Here is a 21,890-nt window from a genome sequence, read left to right on the forward strand (position 1 = left end):
ACATTTTGATATATTCAGGATTTATGTAAATAAAAATGCAGGAGTAACAATTAATATACGAGAAAGAATGTTTTTTTTTGTTAAGATAAGATTTATTTTTTATTTACTGACACAGTTAAATGTTATGTGAAACAATGGTATTTTACTGTTTGGCGATGCAAATTCGCCTTGTGCTTATTATTATGTACTATTTCACATTATATGATTTACAGGAAGAATAATTATTTTCAAAAGACAAGAGAAAGAGAGAGAGGATGCATTTGTTATATTTTTAATGTTTATCATAATGTAGTATACTGTTGATGTGTAATATTTGAAATCGCAATCATATGCTGCGTTCATCGCTTTAAGTGATAATCTGGATTAAACTATACAGAATTGAGATTCGATAAAATATTTCATCATCAATTAGAACTATCCAATTAATAATAATATACGTAATACATCTCTATTATCTCATATTACGTTGATATGTTTTCTTCTTAATCATCAATTTACAATTTACAAATTAATCTTTAATCTAGAACTTGCCATAAAATAAATTTTAAAGTAAATAACACAACCAAATAATTATTATACATTATAAATGATATATTAATAATATATTTAAATTTAATATTTTTTAATAAAAAAATAAAAAATTTGAAATTTTTTGTCGTTCATTCAAAAGCTCCGATTGTAATTATTTTTATATGTATATATATTATATATTTTAATAATATATTTAAAAATATTAGGATAAATTTTAATTAATAATATTTAAATGTATGAAATATCGTATATGAATACTTATAAATGTAATTATCATAGTAAACATTGCACAATTATACTATATTATTTAAGATATTTGCATTTCCATATAATCCAAATTATCGATAACAAGATTTATGTACGTCTTAACGTCAAAAATGCATCCTCTAGTCTTCTCAAGACAAATATATGTTATTTCGCGACATTTCTGAAATGATTATACAAAATGCATGATCATATCAGTCTGTGCGATAAACTATTAAATTTGACTTATATTCATACACACGTAATGTAAAACTATGTACAATATATAATGAAGAAAATCTAGTCCCGCGTTTTTTTCACACTTAAACTTAATTGCGTTCTCACACCATAGAGTTCAAATTGATCTCTTTTTATAAAAAATATATATATTTATATATATATATATCTAAAAAATTTTATAGACACACATACACGCGACACACATACAATGTATGTAAGTATTAAGAGAGTACATATAAAATTTTGTTATCTTTTCAACCTAATTTTATATTTTTTTACAAATTTATCTTCATCATTTGATTTATATTTTCGCGATGCGTTCTTACAATTAACTTTCACTCTTTTTGCGTTTGTCTAATTTCTCTATACTTGAAGCACTCTTCGACATGTGTGTTGAAATACAAATATAAATGCATCTCTGATGAGTTTCCAATACGTACAACACTAATGAGTATATAATAATTATTCAATGATGATTGACAAAGTACAACGGTAGCTAAATATAATATGGAAATCGGTAAACTAATAGATAGTAGATAAAATATCGTTGAGCTGCGTTCACGATTACTGCAGTCAATCATGAAGAGAAAAAAGAAAATGTCGTACATCTTGATATCTTTTCACGAGAAATATATTAATTTACGTATATCGATATGTCGAAGCTGCGGTTTACTTAGAGCTATGAATGCTTCGAAGCGATCGATTGATCAATTAGAATAAAGAAATCTATGTTTCAAAGCGTAACACCAAATGCATCGCGATCAATATCGATTATACAAATCATATATTCTTGTATTTTTTAATAAAATATCATTTTTACAAAGTTATATACATAAATTCAAATACACATGGTATTCTTTCCTTTTTGTCTACTAGTTTGCAGTCTAAAAATTGTCTTTATTTTATATATGCATATTAATATACAAATACTTTCTCACCAACATTTACAACGTACAAACATATGTATTTGTGTTCATACCCACAATACAATGCTTTACGAAATTTTGCTAGCTTTAATATTTACATTTTTTTACTACAACATCGAAGACGCAATTTTACAAATCCTTCTTATATATTTTTTATCTTTTCCTCAACACTTTGTGAAAACAGCTCAACTGCAATCGATATAATCGTACTCGAAAAACGGAAATGACAGCTTATATAATTATTTGTTCCCCCAAAATGTCTTTACAGTAACGTATTGATAATGCTTTCTCAGCCTTTTTTTTTATAAGAAAAAAAGGGAGGAAGAGAAGTAACAAAATAAAGAGCATCAGTTTTCATAATTTGTACTTTGTATTCAAACGTGTGAAGTGATAAAATGAGATAAAGAGTTTTAGCATTTAAGCGTTTTCTAACAAGAGATTAGATTGATAAACAACAGGGTGATTCACTATGTTATACATAATGTACATTGTTAGTTACATCGTGCTGTCTTGTCCCTTGTTGAAAAACGCCATTAACCTAGAGATAGTGAACACCCTTAAAAAGAGATTAACGAAATATGTAATGTACAATAACACAACTATATTGTATATGAATGAATTTATGGAACAAACGCATCCTTGCACTATATTTTACGACTATATCTACAGTTTATTTAAATAAAGATTATGGACAAATGTTAATGTACCTAAGCTATAATACACAGATAAAAACTGTCATGAATTGTCTGATGCATTGCGTGATTGCATGATTCCCGTGCCAATTGAATAATGCTTACAATAGTCACATTTAGTACTCGAAAGAATAATCTTTCAACGTTGTCTATCACGAACAAGCCTGCTGCATTTCTGCTTTAGCTGCTTTCATTGCTGTAACAGAATATTTTTACATTAGTTCTATGTCAACGAGACAGATGTGAATGAGAATGAATTTTTTTTCGATTGTATGTAGTATACGTTTGTTAGTAAATGATATTATTAAGTGATACATGATATATTATGTTATAAAAATAAAATTATAGTCATGTGGAGTTATTAACATTGCTTGGAGGGAAAGTATGAAAGAATATCATTAGATTTTTACCTTCTCGTTCTCGTCTTCTTAATTTCTTTCGACGTCTTTCTATAGTAGCGAGTTCAACCTTCACGGCATTATATGTCTTACGTAAGTCGGATAATTTCTGCTGTAGTACAGCTATCCTTTGACTACCGTCCAATTCAGGATCTGTGAAAATAAAATATATAGCAACATATAGATTAGTTTCAGAAAATATTCTTGCTAAGGATTAAAAGTAATCAAACGAGCAAAGATCCTCACTATGTTTAACATGATAAGCAAACAAAAAAATATGGTTACTCAACGTACCCAATTCGACATAAAAATTGTACTTTGTTGGTCTCGGTGATCTTGACGAGTAAGTACTGAGATCGGGAACGTTGGTGATAGTGCTCGTGTGATTCGTCGACGTGTTATTGACGCTACAGAGATTGAATCCCTCACTAGTGTCATCGCTGTCGCTCCCAGCTCCGTATCTACCATGCCTACCATTCTGTCTGCCAGATTTTTTCGGAATAATCCCGCCACTGCTGCCACCGTTACCACCACCATTACCACTGCCATTGCCACTGTCATTACCACCGCCGCCACCACCACTAGCACCACCATTGCCGCCACCGCCACCACTGCTATTGCTATTGCTACTGCTGCTACTGCTGCTGCTGCTGCTGCTACCGCTGCCACCAGTGCTGGCGCCAACGCCTACGCCAATATCAACGCCAACACCAACGCCAACACCAACACCAACACCAACATCAACACCAACACCGACACCAACGCTGACGGTGCTGCTTCCACCACTGCCGCATTCTGAATGTTTTCTGTTTCTCTTGCGTTTCTTGGGTGATTGCATGTCATCGACTCCACGTTTGGCGGGCGGCTTAGGAATCCTGTCCGCTGAGTTGTTCTCAGAGTTGGGTAGAGCGTCATCTTCGCTGAAGCTCGGTCCTTTGCCGGCGCTATCATTGTCCACCTCGGAATTCTCGCGATTGAGCTTGATATTATCTTCGGACATCGGCGATGAACCACCGGTTCTCTCCTCCCTAGGTGAGCCTGAAATGTTGGAAATGCTCGAATCGGGTGTCGTCGGCGGTGTATTATCCATCACCGGAGCGGCTTCGTTGCTCTCACGTCGTTGTGATGGCATTAAAGCCATGTATTGATGTTGATGATGTTGTTGCTGTTGCTGTTGCTGCTGTTGTGACTGTCGCATGTTTAAAGATGCGTTTTGTTGCGTTGGCAGCGAAACCGGCATCGACGCTTCCACGGTCTTCGGCAATGCCATGCTAAGGGTAGCAACGGTGCTGCTGCTCGTTGTACTTTGACCCGAAGTCGGCGCGCTCGCAAAAGGCATTTCCATTAGTACTATACTATTTTCCGTGACTTCATTCTTCGGCGAACTACACGAAGGACCGATATTGGCTTGTTCGATGCTCTCGGACATTGGAGCCGGTGAACCGGGTATCTCCTCTTCGCATAGCAGCGAATTCATCGTTTCGCCCTCTTCATCTGTCTTCAAAACGGGTGTTACATCGGTCTTGAACTCCGTACATTCCTGCTCTTGCTGCTGTTGATGGACAGTTTGTGAAGTTTTCAATATCTGCGATCTCGCGTACCTCTCTTGCGTATTTTCTATACGATCCAATTCCGCTTGTAGCTTTACGTCAAAAGTAGACGTTGGTACTTTGACATCTTGTGGTTCTTCATTGTCTATTACGAGTCTTTGTTCGGAATCACTACTATCTGTGGAATCTATAATATCTTGATTGATTTGTTTTTTACGATTCTCAATTCTTTCTCGGTCTTTCTCTTTCTGATCCGTTGCTTTATATTCTTCTTCGGGCTTTTTATCAGATATTTCATATCCAGCGTTCCTCCAGCTTTCGTCTCTCGTAGTATCTTGTAGTTTAGTTTTGTGTTCAGCGACTACTTTCGTCTCTGATAACTTCTTCGGATCTGCTTCTTTCTTCGATTTCAATAGTTCTTCTTCTTTTCGCTTAGGTACATTAACCACGCGCATAATCTCTCTGCGGAAATTTTCATCATTCGTGATCTTTTCCTGTTCGCGTTTTTTATCTATCTCGGCCACATTATCATCTTTGATCTTTATACAATCCGCATCTTTGCCTTTTTGAAAAGTAGCGTCTAATTTCTTAGACACTTCCTTCATTGTCTTCATTACGCGCAGGTCATTTTCCTCGTCTAAAGTCTTCTTGGTATCTTTAGCTTTGCTTCGATACGCCAACGCGGCCGATAACTTTTCTTCTATTGTGGATGTTGCCGGCAGCCGTGCGCTTATAGGAGCTGGCGGTATCATGATCGGCGATGGAACCGGAACGATATCGAGCAACTTGGAATCTAACATTTTCAATTCTGATTGTGACTGTCCAGCTGAGACTTGACTTGGCAAAGGTTTGACTTGGCTCTGTTTCTGATCCGGGATATTGGCGGATTTATTACTAGTGCTCGTATTAATCGGTGTTTCTTCTTTCACGCTTTCGACTAAACTGCTCGCTTCATTCTTGCTCGCTTCCATAGTATCCGACGATTTGCCGCTTTGGAACTGAATCTCCTGTTGATATGTAAACACATTTTCTTGTTCCGTCTCCGATACCTCGGTCTCTGATATTATCAGACGGTCCTCGGAATCTTCACGTGTACCTTCATCGTCTGCTGGCAAATCGTTAAACAAAAGATTTAAGCCAGATACTTTATTATTGGATTCTTCGACGATAGTCGATTTCACTTGATTGAACGATAACGCGGATGAATCACATAATTTGTTGAAAACGTCCTCACATGATATACACGATGCGGCCTGTGATGTCGATTTGTTGGGAGTAGTCGTCACTGCTTCGTGCGTATCATCAGATCTCTTGCCGAACAACTTCCTCGGTTTCTTTCGAGAATCATTCTCCGGTAGTTCTGATTTCGTTTCCTTTGCTATCGATGTAACCGGTGTTTTTTGCTTCTTCTTCGGACTCTTCGCCTCCTCTTCGAATATCCTCTTCTTCAATTTATCTTTATCATTATTGGTGTCCCTCTTATTTCTTACCTCAAACTCGAACGGTTCCGGTTCTTTAAATTCATATATGTCTTCCGTATTTTCCACTTTTGTTTCAACAACTTCTACCTTTGGAGATTCGACAGTTTTCTCTAACTTGGGTGACACTGTGATCGCAGCCACGTTTTCTTTTTCGTCCAGTTTGATTTCATCTTCAGCCTCCATTCTAATCTCTAACTTGACAGCTTTGTCGAAACCTTTCAATTCAGATCGTATTTGATTGAGATCGAAATCCCGACCCTTTGGTTGCTCCTCTTGGTCGCTATCAGGTTCAGATTTAATGCCTTGAGATTTACCAGGTAATCTTCTTAAACGCCTGCCTTTACGTGGTTCATCCAAGTTGTCTTTATCGTCCTCGGCATCACTGACCGTGACATCATCTGTTCTAATTCTCTCTTCTGCTCTTCGCTCCTTCCGTTTTCTTTCTTCCGTCTTTTCTCTTAATCTGGTTTTGGTTTGCTCGGGCTCTGTGGTATCAGACTCGTAACCCTCACTATCTTCGCTTTCTGATGCGACAGATATATCCGTGTGTCCCGAGGTTCTCCTGGTTCGCCTACGATGTTCTATTCCGGATAACTCTGCATTTCTAGTTGTTCTGGTTGGTCTATTGGCGGGTGTGGCAGGACTCTTAGTTCTGGAGCTACAACTAGCGATAGACAGCGGTGTAGTAGATCTAGGTTGTATTGTTTCCTTATCTTTCTCTTCCTTCTTAATTTCCTTTGTAGATGTTGAAGCTGGTTGAACGGCGCTAGTCGAAGTAGGAGCGACGCTTTGAGCTCGGCGACGACTTTGAGTTGCGTTAGCGCTTGAAGCACCTTTCAACTTGTTGGATGAATTCGTACTGGGAGTTTGAGGCCTGGGAGTTGCTTTGATGCGCTTTACTTTACCTTGAGACTGCGTAATATTTTGAGCGATTCTAGATGCTTTGATCCACTCGTCATATCTGTTGTTCCAGCCTGTATAATGTACAAGATACATTGGCTCCGGACCTTCCTTCTCTATTTCGATAACTTTTGCTTCGTAAGTAACTTTAGATTCGTGTGTTGGACCATAATATACTATCAATTTGTCGCCACATTCTACGGGACCCTTATAGCAAGGGGCGGTCTCTGTAAGCTGTTCATCTGTGCGTGACTTTTCCGTTTCGCATTCTTTGCGTTTTCTTCCTCGTTTCTTTAATTCTTCATCTGTTAAACGTCGTTGCTTAGATACTGTTTTCTTCTCTGCCTCTCTAGATGGTGTTCGAGTTTCCCTTCCTTCGGAAACACCTTTATTTTTCACAGTATCATCTTTTGCTTTGGATCTTGTCTTTGTGGCTTCTTCTTCCTTGACTTTTTCATCCTTCTTTTCTTGTTTCTTGGTTTCGATTTTCTTCTTCTCAGTTGCCTTCTTTTTGGTGTCTTCTTTACTTTTTGACTTGGTCCGACTGGATGATGTAATTGTAGTACCACACGAAGTAGGAGATAATGCAGAAATTTGCGTGGTCGGTTTTTGCGATTTTTCATTATTAGAAGATGATTCAGTATCTCCTTCTACATTTACATCGCTCTCCTGACCACTACCATTTCCCTCAGGTTCTTCTTTCTTTTTTATTTTAATTTCTTCTTCTTTCACTTGTTCCTTTTTAACTTCCTTCTTCTCTTTCTTCTCATCCTCCACGACTTTCTTCTCATCTTCATCTTTATCATTTTTCACTTGCGCTGGTGCTGGTGGCGGTATAGGAGTATTTCTGTCTTTGTCGCGGATTAAACTTCTTCCAGGACGTTGTTTACGCGTGCTACCTCGCGGATGGTTTACCATGGTGCAGCCTAATTTTCTATAGAAATCTTCAAAGGAGTGTAAGACCTTCTTGTAAGCCTGTTTCACAAGATTGTACAAAGACGTCGAATTTTGCATCGAGAAACCAAGTCGTCGTGTTACAGCTTTCCATTGATTCTGATTCGTAACACGATTATAGCCACCCAGTTTGTAGACCGCTCGGAAAAGCCGATACAAGTCTATATCCTCATTTCCAATCATCGGACAAACGTTTATAGGTGTGCCGCGATCATCCATAAATTTATACAGTTGAGCCACAAAATGATCTTTTTCTTCACGCGGTTCGTCGTCCGAACTCTAGAAAAATTATATTCCATTTTATGTTATGTTCAATAGTCATTATATAATGTAAAAGAAAAAGCAAAAATATAAATAAGTAGAAATCTTACATCTGAATCAAGTTCTCCATCGTAATCGCTATTGCCACTAGAAACAGAATGCCCAAACAGGGAATCCCTGTCCCAATGAGGTGGTAACTCATTTTTCTCTAAAAATAGCAGCGCTTTTTCTACTGCAACCTTCAAAGTACTGTTTTCAACTTTATTAACTAATTCTTTCGTGAATTCTGTGGCTTCTTTTTTGGGCACTGTATAACTAAAAAAATATATATATAAATATTTATAGCAATTTAACAAAATTTAAGATAATTCAATAATAGTATTAATTAAACAAATGATTTTATTAAATCAAAAGCATACATGTGTTTTTCATTAATATTATTATTGAATTAATAAGATTATTTTCAATTAGACTGCTGTTAAATATGCCATTAATATATTTTTTTCATATAGTACATACGAAGAAAATACATGTCCATATGTGTACATATGACAATACAATCAACATTTTATAATAAAAATCCTTCACTTACTATCTGGCATCTTTAAACGAGCGCACTAGATAATCATCTCTCACTCGTATTCTTACAGTATCTTGAGCAGTAGGTGCGACCACTAATCCTGGAAACCAATTATCTTTCTTCTTTTTATCGCCGAGTTCCACACAAACCACTCTACCAATCTCTGGTTCAGTTTCCATTCCTTCCTTTGCACCTCCACTGGAAGCCGAGTCACGAGCACCTCGTGGTGGACTGTCTTCATCTTCGCTGCTTTCATCCCTGTTGCATACAAATTTTATGTATTAGACAATTATTAGAATTTTTAGGAACACGTTTTTCCACAGCACTTACTGTGCTTGCCTTGATCGTCTGCCCCTTCTACCTCCAATTACAGGGTTCCCAAAATGCTCAGGATGAGTCAACGGAAGTTGATCCAATGTTTCACTTTCTGCAAAGTGCCGTCCACTTTTCAGACAAAGCGCAGTTCTTCTCAATGTCGTAATGTCTCCATCGTCAAAGACCACAGTATATTGACTGCAGTCTTGGATTTTTGTAATCGTAGCTTCCACAAGTTCTTTTCGATCCACATGTTTGACTTCGACAGAAGCACCTACTCTTAAAGTCCCTCTTATTTGATCGTCGGCAACTGTAGCGGTTCCCAAACCTTGTGGTTTATAAGTTACGCGGCATTTCACCGATCGTACCACTTTACGGATTTTTGCTTCGCAAAAGGCACCCTTATATTTAGCACTAACTTCAGTACCCACCGATAGGGATGGTGGATCGTCCCCCTGCAACAACAATAAATTTAATTATATATTAATATTTAATATAAATATTATATTAATAATTTTTCACACACACACACACACATCAGAATTTCTAAGTAGTTTTCATTTGTAAGTAGTTTTTTTGTAGTAGTCACAAATTTATCAAGTAGTTTTACAGGGTTGCCACAGAAAATGAATTTTAAAATTCCCTGACTTTTCCCTGAGATAAAAATGGGAAATTTCCATGACCAATATAAAATACATAAAAATTTTAACATTTAAAAAATCAATTGTAAGAAAGCTTATATTATTAAAAATAGCAATCAAATAAAATTACTGAATAAAATATAAATTTTAATTATTTATTTAAAATTTTTTTTAAATGCACGAGTTTTGGACGTATTTAATTATAAATAATGTTAGATATATATAATTCTGCGTTTTAAGAATATTGTGAATTTACTGAAAATGGCCAGATTGTGGCCGAAACGTCTAATGTTTTATTAATGTAATGATAATTAAATATCACAAACAATATCTTATGCGGTGGTTTTTATGCTCTTCTTTTCATACGTTCAGATATAATATTTAAAAAATTACAAAAATTATTTGAAGTAAGAGCAGTTTAAGGGATTTGTGAACAAAGTTCAAAATTCTCTTTTATATTTTTCCTGACTTTTCCCGATTTTTCATGACCAATTTTCCTGACTTTCCCTGATTCTTCTGGTTTTCCAGATCTGTGACAACCTTGTTTTAATAAATTAACATACGAGTAACAATAATAGTACAATCAAAGATGTATATAAAAATTTATTACTTTTTATGTTGTATTATATGTAACATTATTATAATGTATATTACATATCATATTGTGTAATGTAAATATTATAAATTGAACTTGAGACATTTGGCTATCGTTTACAAAAAGAAACAATCATTTTTTCTTTTGGAGTAAAGTTTTGTGTCTTTTAATGTTTTCCACAGTTTATAATTTATATTCCGAACAAACTGATTTCAACTTCACTAATAATGGTAAAACAATATTAATGTACACACACATACACACACATACACGCGCGCGCGCGCACACACACACACACACACACACACACACACACACACACATGTGTATACAATAAGATTCTTTTCATACAAAATAATTAAATAAATTATATAAGTTAGACAGAAAAAATAAGATAATAAATAATAAAAAGAAGTTTGTATTTAATCTTTAAACAATGATTATTTTATGGCAGAAGAAATATTTAATATATTATTAAAATAAGGAAAGTATATATGTATAAATATTTTACAATTTTATATATATACAGGATTGGCCATATTCGACAGAAAGATGTTTTTTTTTTCAATCATGGGAAACGTCGTTACTCGATCTAACATCTCTTTCCCATGATTGAAAAAAAACATCTTTCCGTCGAATATGGCCAACCCTGTGTGTGTGTGTGTGTGTGTGTGTGTGTGTGTGTGTGTGTGTGTGTGTGTGTGTGTGTGTGTGTGTGTGTGTGTGTGTGTGTGTGTGTGTGTGTGTGTGTATACACAAATTCATACTCTAAACTATATTTTTTAATATGTTCTCCATTTAAAATAAGTATTTTAATTTAATATCTTCAAATGAAACAAAAATAAAATCTGAGAGAAATAAATCAACTCTCTCAAATTTTATATATATATATATATAAGTACAAAATATAACTAAACATCAACATGTATTTGTTTATCTCAAACATATTTGAGGTTCGCTTATATAGATTAATTAGTTTTTATTTAAAAATAAATTGATTTTTATTTAAAAAGTAACCAGATAAAGACATGTGTACCATATGTCCTAATAATAATTTAAAAAAGCCCAATTAATTCATGTATGCTTGCATTATAAACAGCGATAAAGTGAAGAACACAAGTATACAAGTAAAAAAGAGAGACATAAATAAAAAAAGAAAAGCTAATAATAACAAAACGCATACACTTTGGTAGCCATAGTCATCTTACATAAATGCCTTTCACATTTAATGTTTCTAGATTAACTTCGTTTAAGTTATTTTTTACCTTTTTCTAATTCTTATAATTAAAAAAATATAAAAATTAAATTAAATCGAGATTAACGTTGATCTATATCAGTAGAAATGGACAAAAATACGAACAGAAAACTACATGAAAATTTTCCCACGCATCCACGAGAGAAAACAGAAATTTCCAGACCTCGTGAGATACATTACCTACATGCGACAGCATTGCGTCAGGAGATTCGCGCATCCGGGCTCATCTCCAAAAGATAAAAAGAGAAAGAGGGAAAGGAAGGAGTAAAGGTGAATATGTATAGGTACATACGTGCGTGGGCGCGCGCAAAGAAATGGAAGCGAGAGAGAAAGAGAGAGAGGAAGAGATGAAAGAAGCGCGAACGCGTCAAAGCGGTATGGCATAACGGACTCTGAAAAAAATATGAGAGGACAAAGTCAAGTCCACACAGGCATATATAGAATGAAACGCAAGCTTCCACGGCTACCGTTGTTGTTACTGTAATTGCTGCTATTTTTTGCTGCCATCATTCTATGCTCTCTCTCTCTCTCTCTCTCTCTCTCTCTCTCTCTCTCTCTCTCTCTCTCTCTCTCTCGCCTGTTTACTCACCAGCATCTTCTAGACCTCCACGATGTGGACGTTAAACTTGATCGGATCAGAAACACTAGATGAACATTAGAACAAACGCACATAAAACTTGCATCGTCCTGTACGTTCTTACTGTTTTGATGGTGAGGCAAATAGGACGCAGGCAGAACAGTACACAGATTGTTGACCCGTTTTAAGAATATGACACTTTCCGTAACACTCCACGACACAAATGCGTATGAGTTTCTGTTCTCAGCCCATTTCCCAGCCTAATGAGACTATTTATCAGCCGACTCGGCCGATTTCATTAGGTCATGATACGACGATTTCTGTAACGTCGTCACATCGAGAGGAAAAAACTGTCTGGAGCACGCAATAACACGCAACAAATGTATGCGCCGTAAAGAACCGCACTGAACTGTACAACACCGTACTACGCGACTACCACCGGAAGCCAAACGACGAACCACACCCGGAAGTAACGGGCGATTTTTTTCTCGTTCGCACGACCGCCGTCTGCGCGAAAAGCAAATGCACGCCACTCGGAGAGATTCGATATCGAAACGGCGCGACGCATATGCGCCTTCATCAGGGATTTGCCAGGGATGTATCATAGAGATGGAATGGCGGGTGCTTTACGTCGGGTCCGGAGATAGAGTAAACTTATGCCTGTATTCATAGTCAGACCTTGTACTTTAAAGCTTTCTTAAATTTATTTTTAGATACTCAGCAGCCAATGAAATAATTCGTAGAATATCTAAAGATAAATTTAAAGAAGCCTTAAATATATCGGCCTAACTATGAGTGCTTTCCAGCAAGGAACAATCAGACATTGTGTAACACAGTAAATCGTTTTATCCTTGTTTAAGTAGGTAAGCAATAAGGATGTAATGATTCTGTGTTACATTATGTCTGACTATGTTCTTGCTGGAAAGCATCCTACGAATATGAGTATTAGGCCCTGCGCACAATAAAAGGAATAAGGAATTAGGAACAAAGAATAATGCCTGTTTCCATCAAAGTAGAATTGATTTTAATCTCGGTTCAATTTATTCTTCGTCTTATTTTAATTTTAAAGATTAAAAAGACGAAGAATAAATTGAACCCAGATTAAAGTCAATCTACATGGAAATGGACATAAATAATTCTAATAGATCCTATCAGAAATCAGAGACATCAAAATACACGGTTTCTAATAGATTGAAATCCTTATTCCTTATTCCTTATTCTTAATTCCTTATTCCTTCTATTGTGTCTGTATCTTAATAATATCTCATCTCGATATATTAGATCTGTTCGCGTTGCTTGCACTTTTTGCACTCGGCATCTTCGCTTTCTCTTTTTTCAAGACCAAATATATATCTATCTCATTTTAAGTAGAAAAATATTTCATTTAATGTGAACAGACCTATTGTATTAGAGGTGCGTTAAAACAAAAAAATTATTAATCAATAGTAGCATTTTACTGCCTCAGTGGGCTGAACATGAAAAGTCAGCTTTACTTTTAAACCTGCGGCACACTTGTTTTCCTGCTAAGGATTGCTAATTGGATTAGAATTACCCACCGTATTGGCTGCGATATTGGCACTGCCAGCACCGTAGCCAATACGATGGCAAGATTCTAATCCAGCTAGCAATTCAGCAGAAAAACAAGCATTATGTGCCGCCGGCTTTAAATGGAACTTTTGAGTGGCATCCAATTGTCCAGTGTGAGTGTTGCACTACACTGAAGTGGTGTACACCATGGAGTACACTGCATGGTACACTACTTCACGCTATCGTGTTTAGTTGAGACCACTGATTTGTTAATACTTTTGGTTTCTTTATTTGGTCAGATTTGGAAAATATTTATTATTTACTTTCAAATAAATGGAAATAATGTTGAATTAGAATTTGTTACTGGTGAGGAAGAGGAATACGATTGAATTTTAATAGCGTTTTCTCTAGGAATACACTGAGTGTAACCTCGCACTACACCAGTTACGTATAAGTGCTGTATTAGTGCTGCACTACACAAGTGTACATACACCATGATGTACACTATTTCATGCTATTGTGTTTAATTCTGCTACCGGTTGACTTCCATTTTCAAATTTTTAATGTCATACTGGCTCTACACCGTCTCTTTGAGATCGTATAGCAAAACTCCACTTCGTGCATAAAATTTGCACTATACTATAGCCATGGAAATACATTACATCGAATGAGTTCGCCTACCATCAGCCAAGGAAACACTGTTGCATTAGTAGGCGATAGTGCAGCCAAGAGAAAACGCTATTAATAAGTTATCAATTTTCTTTACGATATTTACAAATATTTTTAGATTTACATAATATAATTTTGTTTATATAATTAATAATTTTTTCATTATTTGCTTTTGGAAAAAATCGATAAGCCATGAAGTATTCTTTAAAAAAAAAAAAATTCATATTTGCATGTCACGATCGCGATTAGTGAGAAACGCTTCCCATACTAGTAAAGGGCTCTGCACAATAAAAGGAACAGGGAACAGAGAACAGAGAATAAGAATTTCAACCTATCAGAAATCATGTATTGTGGAATACACAATTCTGATAGGTTGAAATTTTTATTCTCTGTTCTCTGTTCCCTGTTCCTTTTATTGTGCGGAGCCCCCTTATTGTGCGGAGCCCCTGCTAATGACGGGCCTGGGAGATGATCCGGTCGTCTGCTGTGACGCAGTCAAAATGGCGACGAGTGATGAAGTGCCGGTAGAAATCAAGCAGAGTCGCGTGTGTACTACGGAGAATTCGGTGAGTTTTATGGAGTCGGTTATTCAATAAAATAACGGAAAACTTTACCTCTAACGGGCTATTATTCACGCACCGATACGCTCTGTAACCAATAGATGCGCACTATCGGAGTACAAAACAGCTAGGACATCGGCTTTGTCATGATGAATATAGTCCTCACGCGTCTCGCACAGTAGAGATACCTGCAAGGCTGTCGGCGCGAGTTGAGAATCACGCTGTCGCGATACATTTTCTGAGGCGATTCCGCGATTAAAAACGTTAAGTAATCCTAATTACGGATACGCGATTATCGAGAAGAGGGAGATTCGCAGTACTCGAGAGACATTCTATATAGGCCAGCGGAAACGATATAGCAATCACAGAATAGAGCGCGTGCTGGCAGGATATCGACTGGCCATTCGATTCGGAAAGAGACGCCATTTATTTTGGCGGGCACGTGTATCTCGCCGGCGCGAGAGCGAGTTCATTGGACTATAGACCCTACGCTAATCGTACTTATGAACGTCATTGTAAATTTATTACTTAAACCGTATTTATTTCTGTAGTATAAACAATAGTAGGGTATATGTGTGTACTTTATACATTTATACGATGCAGTGTGATGACCGATACGTTCTTATGTGATTTATCTATTTTTTCCATACTGAAGCTAAGCATTTGTCGTTATTACATTGATTAAGTGATATTAAGCAGTGCAGAGCACATATCTACATACCTGTGTTTTTTTTAATTAAAACTTCTTGCACGGTTCATCTCTTTCCTTCTTTTCTCTTCATGTTGGAAAAAAAAGAGTAAACTGAAAGAGGTTTAGGTTGAAAAGGACAGGTATCATGAAATGAAGCTTTTTCCATTGTTATAATACAACGAGATTATAAAGTATTGTATTTTATACTTTATAACCCTCTATCTGTAATCATATTCTCTTTTACTCTTTTTGTCTAGTCGGGTTTTTTTTTAACTATTTTAGGCTTTCAAAAATTATGGAAAAATTCAGAATTTTTAAATATTTTTATTACATTACCAAATAGTTTTACTAAAGTCATTCTTTGTTTCGAAGAAATTTGACCATAAAATTTTACCTGACCTTTTATCATAAAGACCCAAATTTACAATTTTACAATACTTATAAGCACACAATAAATTAAAGAGCAAAATAATTTAATTAGATTATTTGAATGGTCGAACAGTTTTTGATTCTCTATAAATATTACAGACATCAGAAATGGAATCCATGGACATAGCAGCAGAGCCTACTACTGTGAATAAAAATGTTAATGCACAATCCTGCAGAGAATCCGTATCTGTTGATGATATGACATCAAGGGATTACTACTTTGATTCCTATGCTCATTATGGAATACATGAAGAAATGTTAAAGGATGAAGTACGCACTGTAACTTACCGAAACTCCATGTATCATAATAAACATCTCTTCAAAGGAAAGACAGTTCTCGACATTGGCTGTGGCACGGGTATTCTCTCCATGTTTGCAGCGAAAGCTGGTGCAGCTAAAGTCATTGGTATCGAATGCTCCAATATTGTTGAATATGCAGAAAAAATAGTAGAGGCGAACAATCTGTCCAATGTTATAACGATACTTAAAGGAAAAGTCGAAGAAGTTTCATTGCCCGATGGAATAGAAAAGGTCGACATAATAATATCTGAATGGATGGGCTACTGTTTGTTCTATGAATCGATGTTGGATACAGTACTCTTTGCCAGAGACAAATGGCTTCGTGAAGATGGTATGCTTTTCCCTGATAAAGCAACTCTCTTCATCTGTGGGATCGAAGATAGACAGTACAAAGACGAAAAGATCAATTGGTGGGATGACGTGTATGGATTTGACATGAGTAGCATAAGGAAGGTGGCCATTAGCGAACCGCTAGTGGACGTTGTCGATCCAAAACAAGTTGTTACAAATGCATGCCTAATTAAAGAAGTTGATCTGTACACAGTAACAAAGGCCGATCTTGAGTTCTCGTCACCGTTTACTCTTCAAGTCCGCAGAAATGACTATGTACAAGCTTTAGTTACATTCTTCAACATCGAATTCACAAAGTGCCACAAACGTATTGGCTTCAGTACCGCACCGGAAGTGCCGTACACACATTGGAAGCAAACCGTCTTTTATTTCGACGAGTATATGACAGTGAAGAAGGGAGAAGAAATATACGGCGTATTCTCGATGAGGCCCAATGCCAGGAATTACAGAGATCTGGATTTCAGCATTGAATTAGATTTTAAAGGGGAGTTGTGCCAAGTACACGAGACTAACAACTACCGTATGCGCTGATATACAGTGGACTGCGCGTCTCTTTCCACTTTTTTCATAACTCATTAAAAAGTCATTTAATCAAGTTGAAGTCGATTTCCTACAGTATGGAACTATAAATTGTCGCGTTTAGACGGCGTATATTGACGACATGTGAACTGTCAAACTTTAGCAGTTCTTTAATTTTAAAAGACATGGAATGCTTTCTGATTAGACGTTTAATATAATGACTTTTATAAATATTTTCTTCTGTAAACGTGCAAATATCTGAATAACTATATTTATAATACTAAATTTAAACGAATAACAGAATATTGTAATAAATAAAAACACGAATTTTCGCGCACAAATAAAAGCAAATTTCAAATCTATCAATCTGTAAAAAAAATTCGAAGTATGAAATATGAAATGTTTTTGCAATATTTTACACACACTGTAACATTAAAAGAAACTACTTGTAATTAATATCTCTGATGTATAATAAAATATATAATTGTGCGCCAAAATTCTCCATTCTTTGTTGTTTTCTTTTATGTTATTAGACTTCGTTTTAATATTATCTTATCAAAAATTGTGGAATGCATGATATAAAGTCAGAAATTTAATTTAGTTAAAATTTTCATATGTCTTGTTATCTCTAATCAACTCATTTATTGTGATTTGTCAATAAAATAATGAATAGGATAAATCTATTTTGAAGAGTACTATTTTCTGCAAATGCTATATATTTGCAAATATAATAAGATGAATGAGCCTAAAGGCGAAAATCATATTTAAAAAAAATGATTAAAAAATTATTTAACCATGATATTACTTGTTTTCATATATTTGGTAGCTAGTTTAATCATTGATCATGAAGAAGTAGGCTGAGCATGAAGTATTTTTCGATTTTTATTTAAGCAGAGTATGTCATTAAGTTGTTATACCTTTTAAACAATTGGCTAACTTCTGTGTCTTGTAATCAGTCCTTAATTGAATAAAATTAAGTAGAACGGTACGATCGAGTGTCATCTGTAATAAAAAAATATATATATATATAATATATATTTCTAAAAATATATTTCTTGAATATAATATATTATACAACATACCAACTGCTCTCCTGTGCAAACTTGTTTCAGATTTTCCGGTTTAACCAACAGCAAGTTGCACAAAGCATGCAAAGTATCAAAGAGATTCGTAACAAATTCAACCTCGAGTTCTTTAATGCACTTGCGATATTCATTCATGTCGCATATCGCGCACATAGCACCAGCGGAATTAAATTGAAATTGTTGTAAATGATCGTAAATGATTTTGTGGAATCTAATTCCTAATTCCTTGAGAGCGGTATCTAAATGCCTGCCGTCCAAGGTGTTTCGTATCAGTCGTATCATACCGCTCACATACTGTACCACTACTAAACAGGCTGGAGTATTCACAGTATCCACATTGGTTTCCGGCTTAAAATCAGTCTTTTTTTGTTCGCTTTGTAAATATACTTTTACCCAACCTACAATAGCGTTTATGCTTCTGTCTAAGCCGATGTCTAACTTGACATCTATTTGCTCTAATACCGCTTTTTTCTTTAACAAACAATCAGCGTGTTTGAGTGTCGAACTAAAAAAAAAAAACATAGTATTATAACTTGTATTGCTATTGTAAAAAAAGCATATCAGATAAATAAAAAACTTGCATACATAACAAGAGGCAGTACACTGTCGTTGAATTGTTCCTCCAAAAGTCGGACAATGGCATTACACTGATGCACTACATTGAAGAAATGAATTTCTGGTTGAGTCCTACTCTCTGGTATCGGTACACTTTGTAAGCCCAATTCCAATGCATAGTCTACATGCTCGCTTATTAAATATTGTAATAATATTTCCAAGATCTGCAGTGCATTTGTAGATATATCAACAGACTGCGAAAGTAATTGACATCTTTGAAACGCGAGTTTGCTTCTCTGTAGTATCGCAATTGCTAGTTCTTCTGATAAAAATGTCTCGCCTCCGTAATCTTCTATTTGAGCAATGTTTATATTCGTTCTTGCACCTAATACAGCCTGCAAGTCTCTACGTAATTCTTGAAAGCCACCCATTTGCAATTGCTTTTTCTGATGATTTTTAGATTCGTAATACTCTATAAGCAAAGTTGCTGACTTTTCTCGAAATGCCTTCGTTTCGATACTAAAATAATCAATAATAATCATTAGCCAGGTCTATTATTTTCAGCAGCATAATTCTAAATTATGAACTTACCTAATATAAGTATCTAAATATTTCTGAAAGATGTTTCTTGTAAGTTTGGCAAGATAAGTTTCATCAGCGCCCATATTGAAGACCTTTAGATCATTGGACAGCTTAACAGTCCTTGTATATAGATCGTACAGATTTTTAAGATACTTTTCGGAATCGTTTTTGTCAGCTAATTTAGCCACCGCATATTTTTGAAGGCGCAGATGGTAAATGTTTAAAACAAACTTAGCCATCACTTGCTCAGGATTAGAGAACACCTGTTGCATAAGCTTGTGATACTTTGTACACATAGGTATGACATCTTGAAAGACATCTTTTCCACCGAAGGAACCCATTTGACTTTGTTCTATAAATGCATCGATGCACTGAGAGTAACCCTTGAAATTTGCCAAAGTGCTCGCCAATTCTCTCATACGTGGCGCATCTTCCCTGTTGTGCGCTCTTACAAATTCCTCGATTAGATTCCGTTCTATTTCGTCATACTTGACACCAATTTTCTTCTTGGCGTGTTCAAATTTTTCAGAGGGAAGTTCCTGGGCTATGAGATGGAGTTTTTGTATCACATCCGCAGCATCGTTCAACTGTAACAAATAACATTGAATAAACTTTATTAATCACTTTAAATAAACTTTATTTATCAAACTTTATTTCCATATTATCGTTCACTTACTACAACATAATTGAAAAAAACAAAGTTTTCCAGAGAATATGAATTTCAATATCCTGAATTATTAAAATTTTGAAATGTGTGTAATTTCGGAATATATAATAAATTATAAAGAAATAAAAGTATGCTTTTTTAAAGTATTTTTTCTTTTTTTCTTTATGTTTTAATTTCTTTTTTTGCAAGTAAATTTTTTAGTTGTAAAAATAATTTAATTATCTTCTATCTTTACCGAGGACTTATCTGTGAAAATTGGATCTGTCAATGGACCAGGACTTAAAAATTCCGAGAAGTGTCTCATTAATTTTTGAGCCTCAACTGCTCTTGCCCTCGGTGTATTGACACTTTCCAACTGATCTCCCAGATGTAAGACTTTAGTAGCCACAAGGTTTATTCTCTCATCTAACTGATGAAATAACTCAATAAAATGTCGATTTCTCTCCTGTAATTCTAATATCTCAAATGTATGTCGAGCTTCTTCTTCCTTCAGTGCAGCTTCTAATTTATCGCATTTCTTTTGCTGACGTTCTTGTAAGATCTGTAAGTCTTTAATTGCTTGCAAAAAAGTCTCGTGAACGATAACTGGATCAAAAAATGTCTTTCCTCCATCTTTCGTGTTATCATTGACAGTTCTCCAAGCTAATCTTTCGACAAATTCTTCAGGGTCAAATGGATCCTGTGAAACAGTGTTGCAATCTATTCATAATAGCTTAACATGATATTGCACAGAAATTTATAAATTATATGGTATTAAATTTATTGCATTTATTTAAAAAATTAAATTTAAAATGACTAGGTAGTTCTTGTGTAGTTCTGTTCTTATATATTAAACTTAATGATTAATACATAAAATCATGTAATATCGAAATAAATCATGAAATAATTTTTTAATGAATGAAAAAAAGAGATTAATCGAAACCTGCTCCAATTCCTTCATATATTGTTGCATCATTTTGAAACAGTTTATGCTTGCAGAGCAGCATGAAAGAAAAAATTAGGTTAGATTGTAACACTTGAGTAGTCCAGAAAAGCTCACAGAAACTGCGATTATAGAATGACCATCGCTGTTTGTTCGTTTATGTGTACATTTTTAATTTGTCGATTCGGTCTCGCATTTCTTGGATTGCGAAACGTGATCTATGTACGATTGATATCACCGCGTTCAACAATACGCACAAGAATGTCATTCTTAGTAAACAAGCTCGACCACCAGATGTCAACGTGGCGCGATTCGTGATGATTCGCGCTCTTTAAATTTGTAAAAAAAAACCCGTTCCGCTGACGAATCGGCACAAGTAGTAAACAATGAATCACAATGCAAACTCATCCATTCGCGTTATTTGCAGTTATAGCTCAAACAAATATCTAATTACGAATTTCAAATCGTCTCAAATCGCGCATAATCTAGCGTAGAGTGTTATATATTCATTCATAGTTCGATCTTATACATTTATAATTAAAGCTGTTTTCCTTTTAAGGGTTTCGCACAAAAGAATAGTGAACAGAGAACAGTAAAAAAGAATCTCAATCTATCAGAAATTATATTTTGTAGAATACAGTTTCCGTTTTGAATTGAAATTCTTATTTTTTATTCTCTTATTTCTTTGATTGTGTGGAATCCTTAAAAGGAAAATAGCTTAGAATTCCTTGGGAGACATAAATATCGTTCTATTCTTCTCAGCTTTCAATAATAAAGATAAAACTTATCGTACTGTACCTTTGGAAAGGGAAACAGCCTATTTTAATCTTAATTTAATATTTAAAAAATTTTTAAATATTAGGTGTTGGAATTAATTCGTAGCGTTTTACAAGT

The 21,890-nt window shown here is 35.1% G+C and overlaps 3 protein-coding genes across 6 annotated transcripts; 1 reads left to right on the forward strand and 2 right to left on the reverse strand.

The window, feature by feature from the left end:
• Nucleotides 1–70: 70 nt before the first annotated feature.
• htk (AT-rich interaction domain hat-trick) lies at nucleotides 71–12,724 on the reverse strand. 3 transcript variants are annotated; one of them, XM_087403488.1, is made up of 8 exons: nucleotides 12,152–12,723; nucleotides 9,087–9,526; nucleotides 8,769–9,014; nucleotides 8,287–8,491; nucleotides 3,325–8,194; nucleotides 3,043–3,183; nucleotides 2,738–2,828; nucleotides 71–2,496 (listed from the first exon to the last, which is right to left on the reverse strand). In XM_087403488.1, exons 1-7 carry the CDS (start codon nucleotides 12,155–12,157, stop codon nucleotides 2,785–2,787), a joined length of 5,952 nt encoding a protein of 1,983 aa, XP_087259614.1. In that variant the 5' UTR covers nucleotides 12,158–12,723; the 3' UTR covers nucleotides 71–2,496; nucleotides 2,738–2,784. The 3 variants fall into 3 exon arrangements, with proteins under 3 accessions (XP_087259614.1, XP_087259615.1, XP_087259613.1); XM_087403489.1 differs by having other exon boundaries at nucleotides 71–2,828; nucleotides 9,096–9,526; nucleotides 12,152–12,724; XM_087403487.1 differs by having other exon boundaries at nucleotides 71–2,828.
• A 2,043-nt stretch (nucleotides 12,725–14,767) lies between these two features.
• Nucleotides 14,768–17,682, forward strand: Art1 (arginine methyltransferase 1). Of its 2 annotated transcripts, none has more exons than XM_011051806.2 (2): nucleotides 14,768–14,901; nucleotides 16,115–17,682. In XM_011051806.2, the coding sequence occupies exons 1-2, from the start codon at nucleotides 14,788–14,790 to the stop codon at nucleotides 17,195–17,197; spliced, it is 1,197 nt and encodes a 398-aa protein (XP_011050108.2). In that variant the 5' UTR covers nucleotides 14,768–14,787; the 3' UTR covers nucleotides 17,198–17,682. The 2 variants fall into 2 exon arrangements, with proteins under 2 accessions (XP_011050108.2, XP_011050110.1); XM_011051808.2 differs by lacking the exon at nucleotides 14,768–14,901 and adding an exon at nucleotides 15,384–15,410.
• Nucleotides 17,683–18,049: 367 nt separating this feature from the next.
• On the reverse strand, nucleotides 18,050–21,292 carry Sec10 (Exocyst complex component Sec10). Its single transcript, XM_011051809.2, has 6 exons — nucleotides 20,997–21,292; nucleotides 20,310–20,753; nucleotides 19,417–19,994; nucleotides 18,856–19,344; nucleotides 18,268–18,775; nucleotides 18,050–18,187 (listed from the first exon to the last, which is right to left on the reverse strand). The coding sequence occupies exons 1-6, from the start codon at nucleotides 21,027–21,029 to the stop codon at nucleotides 18,089–18,091; spliced, it is 2,151 nt and encodes a 716-aa protein (XP_011050111.1). The 5' UTR covers nucleotides 21,030–21,292; the 3' UTR covers nucleotides 18,050–18,088.
• Between the last annotated feature and the right edge of the window lie 598 nt (nucleotides 21,293–21,890).

The sequence above is a fragment of the Acromyrmex echinatior genome, chromosome 2 (genome assembly GCF_024713525.1).
Source record: "Acromyrmex echinatior isolate Ae372 chromosome 2, ASM2471352v2, whole genome shotgun sequence".
NCBI lineage: Eukaryota > Metazoa > Arthropoda > Insecta > Hymenoptera > Formicidae > Acromyrmex > Acromyrmex echinatior.